This window comes from Eretmochelys imbricata, chromosome 2 (assembly GCF_965152235.1).
Source record: "Eretmochelys imbricata isolate rEreImb1 chromosome 2, rEreImb1.hap1, whole genome shotgun sequence".
Taxonomy (NCBI): domain Eukaryota; kingdom Metazoa; phylum Chordata; order Testudines; family Cheloniidae; genus Eretmochelys; species Eretmochelys imbricata.
This window is the reverse complement of record NC_135573.1, coordinates 34,915,591-34,928,069: the sequence shown is the minus strand read 5'-3', so window position 1 is coordinate 34,928,069 and position 12,479 is coordinate 34,915,591. Positions and strand designations below refer to the sequence as shown.

General features: G+C 37.5%; 1 protein-coding gene across 2 annotated transcripts in view; it reads left to right on the top strand.

The window, feature by feature from the left end:
* Positions 1-12,479, top strand: part of ZFPM2 (zinc finger protein, FOG family member 2) — a 429,791-nt gene that overhangs the window by 118,156 nt on the left and 299,156 nt on the right. Inside the window, exon 4 of one of the 2 annotated variants that reach the window (XM_077808863.1) lies at positions 3,039-3,140. In XM_077808863.1, coding sequence (XP_077664989.1) covers positions 3,039-3,140 — 102 coding nt within the window. The remainder of the gene's footprint in view (positions 1-3,038; positions 3,141-12,479) is intronic. The other variant, XM_077808864.1, reaches the window with a different exon arrangement.

The following is a 12,479-nucleotide window of genomic DNA, read 5'->3' as shown; positions in this document are numbered from 1 at the left end:
CTTTAGTGGGACTAATAATATACCTAAAATTACACACATGCTTATGTACCTTATTAAATTGGAGCCTAATATGAGAAATGATATTCCTGAGTCTCTGTATCAAACCTAAAAAGAAAAGGAGTACTTGTGGCACCTTAGAGACTAACCAATTTATTTGAGCATGAGCTTTCGTGAGCTACAGCTCACTTCATCAGATGCATACCGTGGAAACTGCAGCAGACTTTATATACACACAGAGAATATGAAACAATACCTCCTCCCACCCCACTGTCCTGCTGGTAATAGCTTATCTAAAGTGATCATCAAGTTGGGCCATTTCCAGCACAAATCCAGGTTTTCTCACCCTCCACCACCCCCACAAATTCACTCTCCTGCTGGTGATAGCCCATCCAAAGTGACAACTCTTGGATTTAAACTTGGAGAGTGGTCAGTTTGGATGAGCTATTACCAGCAGGAGAGTGAGTTTGTGTGTGTATGGGGGTGGGAGGGTGAGAAAACCTGGATTTGTGCTGTAAATGGCCCACCTTGATTATCATGCACATTGTAGGGAGAGTGGTCACTTTGGATGAGCTATTACCAGCAGGATAGTGAGTTTGTGTGTGTGGTTTTTGGGAGGGGGGTGAGGGGGTGAGAGAACCTGGATTTGTGCAGGAAATGGCCCAACTTGATTATCATGCACATTGTGTAGAGAGTTGTCACTTTGGATGGGCTATCACCAGCAGGAGAGTGAATTTGTGTGGAGGGTGAGAAAACCTGGATTTGTGCTGGAAATGGCCCAACTTGATGATCACTTTAGATAAGCTATTACCAGCAGGACAGTGGGGTGGGAGGAGGTATTGTTTCATATTCTCTGTGTGTATATAAAGTCTGCTGCAGTTTCCATGGTATGCATCCGATGAAGTGAGCTGTAGCTCACGAAAGCTCATGCTCAAATAAATTGGTTAGTCTCTAAGGTGCCACAAGTACTCCTTTTCTTTTTGCGAATACAGACTAACACGGCTGTTACTCTGAAACCTGTATCAAACCTGTTAGTTTTTTTTTTAACAGTATTGAATGTTATATCTGAGAAGTGATGTTTCATTCTGAACAACTATATAAGGATGTTAACAATTTAGGTTTACATTTATGCTGTGAGGGAGAATGAGCACAAACTGAATTCCAAACTTTTAATCTTCCCTCACTCTAGTATGAGCTGTAGTTTGATGTTTGTGACTGGTACAGTCCTTTACCCAAAGCTATCTTGTCTGATGATAAAACCATGAGTGTATGAAGCTCACACATTTTTCATCTCTTTTATGACCTTATCTTCCATGAGCGGCTTCTGTGAAGGTATCCTAACTATAGGGAGCACCTGGAAAACATATATGATATCTATGCTGTGATAAGCAGTTGTGAACAAGAAAGTAGATCTATCATTTCTGAACTGTTCATTGTTAAAAATACTTTGTTGGTTTAGCTGATTGCAAAATACATTATAGGGTGACTAACAGCTACTGTAACACTCCTAGCTGAGAAAGTTCAGTAGTTCTATTGTCGAAGAATTTGTGTAAGAGGTTAATATTGATAGGAATAACATGGATAAAAAGAGCAAGGTTGAGAATCATTGTCTGCCTGTGTGCCTGCTTTGAAATGCTACAACTACTTATAATAAAAGTTGGTTTAATAAAAATTGGAAAACCTGTATTTTATGGTAAGATATTTAATTTTCAGAGACAATGTTTATATATTTGAAATGGTTTATTTGCAAGCTGTCACTGTTTGCCTCTTTGCCTGCATTGTTAGAGACTTTAAAACCCTGACCCATATGTTTCAAATAGTATATTCCATTTTACAATTTTCCTGTCCTTTGAGTCATGATCATTTGTGCCACGTTGAATGATGCTGTGTTCATTTTCCTTTTATTGGATTCACATTTGGTTATGAACACTGGGGCTAGATTCACAAAGGGACTTAGGTGCCTCTGGTATTCACAAGATCTCCTCTCAAGTGCCACCAAACTTTCTAAGTGCCTAAACTCACTCGGCACCTATGTTTTTGCAGTAAAAGTTCCCTACGCATGTGTGTTTCTGCCTCTGAGCATGTGCTGCTGCCCCACTCTGGCATCCGGATGCCTGTCTCCTGTCTAAGCCCCAGCTCAATTCAGAAACTGAGGGAAGACAAGTGTTCAGCCACTTATCTCACTTGCTGGTAGTCTTGCTTTGAGCGAGCCTAATTCCACACAAAGCAACTGGGGGAGGAAAGACAGAAGCTGCAACTTTCCCTTATAACTTTAGTCCCGTGGTTAGGGTACTCGTCTGAGATGTGGGAGAACACTGGTTCAAACCCCCCATCCCTCCACCTGATGAGGAAAAGGGAGCTGAACAGAGATCTCCCACCTCTCAAGTGAGTGCGGTATCCCTGGGCTATGGGATATTATGAGATGGGGTGTCCTCAATTTCTCTAGTTAAAGCTATTGGTTAAATAATTAGAGTCATTAGAATAGGGGGCTTGATGCTGGGTGAGTGCTCTAATCACCATATAGAGTCATTCTCATGCATGGTCTCTCTCTTTCTCTCTGGCCCAATGACTCTGTAGTTATTTATCCAAAGTGGAACAGCTTCAACAGGAGAGGCTGAGAGAGAGAGAGACCCACATCAGACTATCCCATACCCAATGGCTAGGGCATTCAATTGAGCGGTAGGATACCCCGTTCAAATTTCTGCTCCTCATCAGGCAGAGGGGAGACTTGAACTGGTGCTCTCTTACATTGCAGGTAAATACCCTAACTACTGGACAAAAGAATATAAGAAAGGTCCTCATTCTTGTCCACACCGATCTCCAAGAGAGGTTTCACAAGGATTGATTGATCAAGCCTTATATACATAGTTATTTGTAGCCATTGATTATTCACGGGTGTTTAGTTGGTCAACAATGTTATCTTCTCTCTCTTTATATACTGTATAATATATGCACTCACATACACACATGCACACTTATTATGGATATTCTATCTGAGTGTCACAGAAATTATTTAAGTTTTATGTATTCCTTCTTTTCAGGTGATGAAGAGGGCAGCCAGGAAACAGCAGAATCAGATGGTGATGCACAGTCAGAGAAACCAGGACAACTCATTGTGGAGACAGATGACTGGGATGGGCCAGGTAGGAGAAAACAAATTAAAATCCAGAATAAATAATTTAAAATGGAGACTCTGAGAATGTTTTCTTCATGTTTCAGTAAGTAGGGTCAGTGTTGCATTGTTTTTTCAATGGACAAAACTTCCTGTGTTCATGTGATGCCTTGGGAATCTACAGATAAGAGCTGAGGAAAAATGCTTCACCAGACAGCTGTTCTGCGCATGTCCATCTTGCATGAAAATTATACAGCGTAATGTTCCCATGATATTTCTACTAGAAATAAAAAAGTTGTTATTCCTTCGCATTTTGAGGATTGAATGCAGGATTGGAGTTACCAAAAGGCTCCCAGTTTCATTGTTGCCTATGTCTGGTAGCGCTTGCTTCTGTATTCTACTCTGTTTTCTGTGGCCAAACATCTGTATCTAGTTCCAAACTCTGAGTTTAACAAATGAATATGGCTGCCAATGCTGTTTTCAAGGACTTTTCTTATCAGTTTTCATTTGATATAAATAATTTAACACACCCTGGTCATTGACTTCAGTGTTAAGAGAGAAACCTTTTGACTGCAATCAATAAACTGTAAGAGCGTCATGTGTGAACAGAAATATGCAGTAACATTTTCTGTTATGAACAGTAAAAACACTGCAAATACATTATTGGAGGAACATTAGGCAGTATAACAGTTCTATGGGCATGCGAGAGAGAGAGAGAGCTCCAAACAGGTATTAGTTATAAATAGGTAAACCTTGGTTTGTGTTGTAAAGACACATTAAAACAAAGGGTTAGATCCTACAGTCCTCACTTTGGCAAACCTCCAGTTTAATTCAGTGGGATTTTTTAAGCTACAGATAACAGAATTTGTCCCCAATCATTGTGTTTAATATATTTCTTCATTGCCAAGGGCAAAACATATATTTGAAGCCAAACATATCCTTAAAGTAGCTGTGTTTCTAAACAGAGAACATTCCCCTGAAAAGGATGAGCGTCAGAGAAGAGAGCCATGAAAGTATTCTAGCAATAATTTATAATGCAATAACACTTTTCATTAGAAAAAAAATCCTATATTTCAATCACATTTTCATCCTTGCTTGAATTTGCAAATTACTGTGTGCTGTGCATGAAGAGGAGAGAACTCCTGTGGTAATTTTCTGAAACCAGAAGCTGGAAAATATAATGCAAACAAAAATGAAGATACAGTATATCTCTGATTATTATGATGTCATTTATAATGTTGTTAATGATATACACAAATATGTTTATATTCTGTACAAAGCAATGTAGTATTATATAAAACAAGATTTGGTATTAAAATGTATTACAGTAAATTTAAAATTGCATGAAAACCTCTTCTGAAAGGGAACAGCTTCTTCTAGCTTCTTTACAGTTTTGGAGATTGTTATTGTTGCATTAAATTTACTCCCTTTAACACGGGAATAAAATGTCTCTTAAGAATCTTAAGTTTTGTGATTTCTTTGTTTTTAGAGCAAAATGAATGTACTTGAGAGTAGAATTTTTATTATTGGTTATTATTGTCTTATGTGAAATAAATGCATAGGAATATTTTAGGGGATATTTTTGAGGACAGCAAGAAGTAAAAGGTTTTGGGTTTTTGTAAGCAAATTCTTACGTAGATACTTGGTGATTTTTGTCCCGGATGTTAAAAGGGTAAGAAGATACATTTCTTGAATTAAATGTATCATGACATACTAGAGATGAAGATGGAAACTGAGAATGAATATAAGGAAACTCCTTTTTGTCCTTAGAAAAGTGACCACTACTGAAATAAATCAGAGCTTTAATTAATTTAAATATTATTCTTTCACATGGAAATAACATGTTTGTAGCACAGAAGAGAATAAATATATCACATGCCATGCTCCTGCCTCTCTCTCTCTCTCTCTCTCTCTCTCTCTCTCTCTTTTCTAGTTCTTTAAATGAAATTCTGTATTCATTCTTTTGCTAATATATATAAAAAACAATAGAAGATTATTTTCAAACACATAATACAGGAAAAATGAAAATATTTTCTCCTTGTACAATTTTTGTGTAAATCTAGTGCTCATGAAATTTACTGGCTTGACAGTGTTAGAGAATGAAGTCTTTGGTTATTTGAAGATTATGTACCAGTACAGCATAGGAAGAGCCAGTACAAACTTCCCTACATCTCTCCCAATGTGCCTCTGCCCTTTCTTAGAGAATCCACCTCTCGGCGTTAGAGGGTGGCATAATATCCATTTCCTGTTCAAGCCTTTATCTCTTCACTGAGATGGAAGTTGTTAATAGTACCAATTGTGATGGTGCTTTATGTGATACCAAGAGCTGTCCACTGAGATCTGGATTGTGACCATCAAGGGCTGTGGAACAGTCATTAAATGGTACCAACTTTATTTTGACCTAGGCTGAATTTTAAAAAATCGGTTTCTTTCTTTGTTTATATTTGTAAAATTCACGGTTATTTGCTGTGACATCATGGTGTTTTGTAAGGTTCCCAGCTGCTGAGGGATTCAGGCTGTGAGATATTTATTAGTATTTAACTTATAATTAAGGATAGGTCCCAACCAAAACCCCAAATCTGAAAACGAGTCCCTTGTCTTTTTCTTAAAAAAAAAAAAAAAATTTGCTTCATGAAACTGTGCCAATGTGTCCAGAGACTTTAGCAATTGGATGCATTTTTAAAAACAAAAATAAATTAAAAAAATATTTTTTTCCGTCTAAATGTTCTGCAGTTACAGACAGCTCCTATTAGGATTTTCTTTCAGCTCACAAGATTACCTTACCTTCACTGACTGTAAAACAGCTCCAGGGGAGCCATCTTGGGTAAATGTATGTGTAAACTGTCCTCAATATTAAAATTTTTTGTTCCTCTATTGTGTTAAAAATATTAATTTTTTAAATAACAGAGGTCTCTCTGCAGACACGGGGGCTGGAGCAGATGGACTGTGCCCTGGAGGCTGTCAGGCAAGGGCAAATTCCTTAATTTTGCTCACGCTGTCATGCTGCCTTATCTCAAATCTTTCTCACTTCTGTTTGGACATGTTCTAAGGGACGGATCTTGCTTCCATTTAAACTAATGGCAAAAGTCCCAGGATCAGAAAGAGTTTGTGGAACACAATTGGGTATTCGGTGTGGAAAATTTTATTTGAAAAGGATTTATTTTCCAAAAGTGATGTGCGAATGAAAACAGAGGTCTATGAGGGAAGTAATTTTTCAGCCTTAAATATAGTATTTGTTATTAAATGAGTGCCTGGTATGTGCTATGGCTCCATAATCTTTACATTTAGGATATCTATGTTCTAAGATAATAATGATCACTGTTTTAACACATATATTCTCTACGCAAAAGAATAAATGGACACAAATCTGACATCAGGAATCATAACATTCAAAAACCGATAGGATAACACTTCAACCTCTCTGGCCACTCAGTAAAAGATTTAAGGGTGGCAATTTGGCAACAGAAAAGCTTCAGAAACAGACTCCCAAGGAGAAACTGGCTGAGCTTGAATTAAAATGCAAACTAGATACTATTAAGTTGGGTTTGAATAGAGACTTGGAGTGGCTGGGTCATTACACATATTGAATCTATTTCCTTAAGTTAAGTATCCTCACACCTTCTTGTCAACTTTCTAAATGGGCCATCTTGATTATCACTACAAAAGTTTTTTTCTCCTGCTGATAATAGCTCATCTTAACTAATTAGCCTCTCAAAGTTTGTATGGTAACTTCCAACTTATATATATATATCTTACTATATGTTCCATTCTATGCATCAGATGAAGTCGGCTGTAGCCCACGAAAGCTTATGCTCTAATAAATTTGTTAGTCTCTAAGGTGCCACAAGTACTCCTGTCTTTTTGCGGATACCGACTAACATGGCTGCTACTCTGAAACCTGTCATAGAATAAGATGGGGTTCTAGTTGCTGACTGCTACATACCACCAAATCACATGAGAAAAGAGGATCAGGATGATTGTCCTTAAGTACTTACGTATAATCTGTAAGGAAAACACCTGTATAATCATGCTGGACTTCAATATGAGTGACATATGCTGGAGGTCTTATTCTGCCAGTACTAACACATCCTTGGAATTTTTAAAAATTATAGATTACAATTTCCTAATCCAAACAGTGTTGCATCCAACACACGGGAATTCCATATTAACCTAATCTTGACAGACAAAGAGGAGTTGATCAGAGAACTAAAAATTAGTGGTTGTTCAGGTGAAAGTGAATATCAGTAATATGTGTATTTGGTGCTTTAAAATGGGTAGTTTCAAAGTTGGAAACAATTATGAGCCAAATCAGCTGGGAGAAAGACTTTAAAAAGAAATACAGGAATCATAATTGGGAACTGTGTAACAACATTTTCCTAGATGCCCCAAAAAGCTATAGTCAAGAGAGAAAATTATACTGGTGAAAAAACTAATCTGGTTTTCAGGGAAAGTGAAAGCAGCTCTCGCTCTCTCTCTCTCTGTGTATATGTGTGTATATATATATATATATGTGTATATATATATATATATATGGGCTAGTTGATAGCAGTGAATATAAATTAAAACTAGGAGTTGTAGAAAATTGATAAAGGAAACAAAAGGATACAAAGAGAACTCTATGGCTTGTAGAATTAGGGAATAAGAAGGATGTTTTCTTTCAGTATATTAGTAACAAAAGTAATCCTAACAATGTTATTGGTCCATTACTGGATGAAAATAGTAGAATTGTCAATAATATTGCAGAAAAGGCATAAGCATTCAATACATTTGTATTTGGGAAAAAGCAAGATGATGTATTCCTATCATATGAAGATGATGAAATACTTTCCATTCCCACAGTAACTAAAGAGGATATTAACAAGCAGAGAGTAAAGTTAGAGATTTTCAAATCAGAAGGTTCAGATAACTTGCATTCAAGAGTTTTTTAAAAGCTAGCCAATGGACTCTCTGAGTTGTTAATGTTAATTTTCAATAAATCTTGGAACACTGGGGAAGTTCCAGAGGACTAGAAGAAAGTTATTGTTGTGCCAATATTTAAAAAGGATAGAACTGACATCGATCCTGAGCGAAATAATGGAACAGCTGAAGTGGAACTCAATTAATAAAAATTTAAATGAGCATAATGTAATTAATGCCAATCAGCACTGGTTTATGGAAAATAGATCTTATCAGACTAACTTGACATCTTTTTTTGATGAGATTACAATTTGCTTGATAAAGGTAATAATGCTAGACTTCTGTAAGGCACGCTGTCCTTCTAAGTAACAACTCTGAAAAAAGCATAAAGATTCTGGAGGTTAATCAAATGAACATGGTCACCCAATGGAACGGTGTGGCCAAAAGAGCTAATGCGATCCTTGGTTATATAAATGGGAATATTGAAGAGGAGTAGAAAGGTTATATTACCTCTTATATGACACTGGTGTGATAATAAATAATAAAACGTTACTGTACATGACGTCTCATATCATACCATGGAAAATCCTGTTCACCTTTCACAGGAGGGGATGGGACAGATTTTCAAGTGTCAAGCACCACAATTGGAGTGAGATTTTTCCAAAAAGCTCAGCTCCCTTTTAGTCCTTAAATAAGAGTCAGATTTTCAAAAGAACTCAGCACCCAACACACTTAACTCTTTTGACAATTATCTATATGCTAATATGTTTCTCATCACCAATGAGGGTCTACAATCATTTATGGATTTTTTATCTTCATAACTCCTCTGAAGTAGTGAAGTATTATCCTCATTTTATGGATGGGGAACTGAATCACAGGGTAGGTTAAAGTGACTTTTCTGAAGTTACACAGGAAGTCTGTGGATGAGGTACAAGTTGAACCCAGGCCTACTGAATCTAACTCCAGTGCACTATCCACTAGACCATACGTACACCCAACTGACAATGGCTAAATGGGAGCTTTCAGAGTAGCAGCCGTGTTAGTCTGTATCTGAAAAAAGAAAAGGAGTACTTGTGGCACCTTAGAGACTAACAAATTTATTTGAGCATAAGCTTTCGTGAGCTACAGCTCACTTCATCGGATGCGTTCAGTGGAAAATACAGTGGGGAGATTTATGTACACAGAGAACATGAAACAATGGGAGTTACGGTAACACCCATTGTTTCATGTTCTCTGTGTATATAAATCTCCCCACCGTATTTTCCACTGAATGCATCCGATGAAGTGAGCTGTAGCTCACAAAAGCTTATGCTCAAATAAATTTTTTAGTCTCTAAGGTGTCACAAGTACTCCTTTTCTTTTTTAAATGGGAGCTGAACTTTTAAAATGTCAAATAGAATTATTCTCGTGAGTAAAGAGGAGTATTTGTCCCCACATACAAGCCAAAAAAAGAAGAAAAAAAAGGAAAATGCAGCTGAAGACTGATTTTAAGGTTCTGTTTGATAATCACGTCTTACAATAACCTGTTTATATGGATATGCATATACAGTAGACCTTCACTGGAAGTCCAGTCCTGCTTCCAGTTAGTCAATGGACATTTTGCCGGCAACAGCAGTAGGAGCAGGATAAAGTCCTACTTCACATTAACCATGGTGAGGCCCATTGTGAAGTAATGTGTTTTATAAATGAAGGAGCATCTGAAGAAAAACAAGAATAAAGGCCAGAAGAATGCATCACAAAACATTTTTTCAGTTATTTCACCATTGTAGGTTGGTTCTTATTTATGGGGATGTATCAAAAATGTATGTAAAATTATAAAACATAAGAGTTCTGTGCTACTATTAACTTTTTACTGAAAGGTAAGGAGAGTTGGTCAATATTTTGTGCGAATTATAGCATGCTCTTTGAGTGGAATGCGGATTAGTGCAGTTCTACTGTATTTTATACTCCCAATGGTACACATCTTCACTCATTATAAAAGGTGGTTTGAAAAGTTCGTCTTAATAGATTTACTGCAGCCTTCTGTATGAATTACTGTGACTCTGTATTGATTGTTGGACTTAACCGTGTTATTTAGTAATACCAGAAACGGTTTGGGGTACAAAGCAAAGAAAGTGTTTGGTATAGATTGGAATGGTGGTAGACCACTGTGAGATGGAAACAGGCACTAATGATACAGCCTTTTTTTGTTAAACCAGTCCTAAGAAGGACTGGGAGATTACAGTCCTGATTTTGTTTCTTTTTTTGACTGGGGAAATGTGGTAGATATAAGATCTGGGAAATGCTATTTGATGTAAATTAACAAAAATCCATGAAACATCGTTAACCATAGATATAGTCTGACAGTAAGAAGAATATTCTGAAGAAGCAGAGGAAATCATAGAATGACTGTGTGTTACTCTGACAGTGAATCGGTATTATCTCTACTATCAGATAATGCAGTTATCATTAATTTTCACATTTGCATTTCAATCTTTGGAAGGAAATGACTCTTGCCGGATGAAGATAAGAGCTCTGTACCACTATAATGAGCCATCATTTTATCCTGGTGCTTTGTATCCATATGAAAATGAGGCTGGGTGGTGGTGTGGTATGTGAGGAGGAGGTGGGGGGGGTCAAAGAAACATTATAACAAAGTGTCAAAATCACTACAGACTTTGGAGCCCTTTATGAAACAAGAGGCAGTCTAAATAAATCTTCTGTAGTGAAGTGGTTATCAGATTAAAAGAAGAAAGCCTGGCTCCTGTATTGCAGGAAAAACTGGAGGAAGAGGAGGAAAATTCTCTGAATCTTATTCCCTTAATCCAGTTTCCACCACTAGTTTAGAAATGTGAAGAGGGCATGCAAACATATGATGATACTCATCAAATTAATCTCTTATGCTACAGGTCTGCTTCTGACATTTAGATACTATGATCATGGGTGCATTAGTAGCAGAGAGAAAGTTTGTTGAAAGGGATGCCAATACATGGCTGTCTACAAGGTATGAGGGCAGCTGAACCCTGGAGCTCTTTTATTACATGTCCATAGTAACATATTAAATGCAGGTCTTCATATTATTTTCACATCGGTATGCATAACAGGTCCTAGTCATCATTCACGATTTCATTCAGTATCAATTCTCACGTATAACACAACCTTATTCTGGAGCCTGAAGGTGCATCTGCACAACTCTGAACAAGGAGCTTTTCCTTCTCATCTTGACTGAATGAAACCAGTTGTTTGAAGAGCAGTCTCATAATATCTTCAGCTCTCTTAAAGGATTGTACTGCATTGGCAGGGACATTATAAAAGCACTTACTAACCAGACATTCTGGAATAAGCAGGCTTATAACATTGCTGTAATCATTTGGGATATTTGATTTTCTCTAGCTTAAAATTATCGTTTCATATTTTTCTTTTTAATGAAAGATAAATATTTCTCACAGATAGTTTTTAAATTATAAAGATTGTACTTTTGTTAGCAGTTATCACTGTACAATAGTGCCAACACCAATCATTCAAAACTCATGAGTCAGTCCCCCTCAGAATCCTGAGATTTAAAAAAAATAAGGAGTCTTGGGTTCATTTTATTTGATTCTTAGTTGTTGAAGCTTTAGGGTATATTGTGAATCTATATATTGGTGGTTAGAGGCACTCTTATCATCAGGCAGAGGTGGGAGTTGAACAGGGATCACTTACATCCTTGGAGAATAATCTAATCGCTGGGCTAAAAGTTATGATGAAAGTGGCCCTCCACCACCACATGAGGCACCTGACTCCAGATAAGGGTCCCTGGCTGTGAATCCCAAGTCGAGATAAGCACCTCCCTGCAGAGTGGCTTTAGGTGCCTAATTCCGTGAGAGGGGCAGAACTTAGCACACATTCCTCTCCTCAGCACCTCTGATTTCTAGCTTGGGCAGCTCTCCACTCAGAATGCTGGCTTTTGTGAATCCCATTCTGAGGCACCTTTCTCTCCTCATTCGTCGTATGGGAAGCCTACATGCTGAACCCCGGCTTTATGAATCCCAGTAATTTTCTAGGCACCTAATAGTTAGGCACTGTGACATTAAGTGTCACAACACCTATGTCCCTTTGTAAATCTAGCCCTTTCTTATAAACAATAGCTGAGATTCTCACATAGTCACATCACACATCACTCTAGGACATTTTATATGGCAGGCCTGATTCTATACCCTGCCACTTGGCATAGGCCACATTTAGCAAAAGTTACTAAAATAGAAATAGCTAAAGATAAACCATGTTGGTAATTACCTATATTTATTTTAGATTTTGGTGACTGCTACAGGCCATAAAAGACATTCACTCTTTGTCTTATTTGAAATTTTCTTTTCTTTGACTTGCCAGGCTGGGGTATCTACTCTCCAGTCAGTGGGTCATTGCTCTTTAGTGCCATTTCCCCCTCGCCTGGGACAAGTACCAGCTTCCACCAGACTTATGCCTCCCCAGCACCTCTTAAATGTGACCAAGTGGT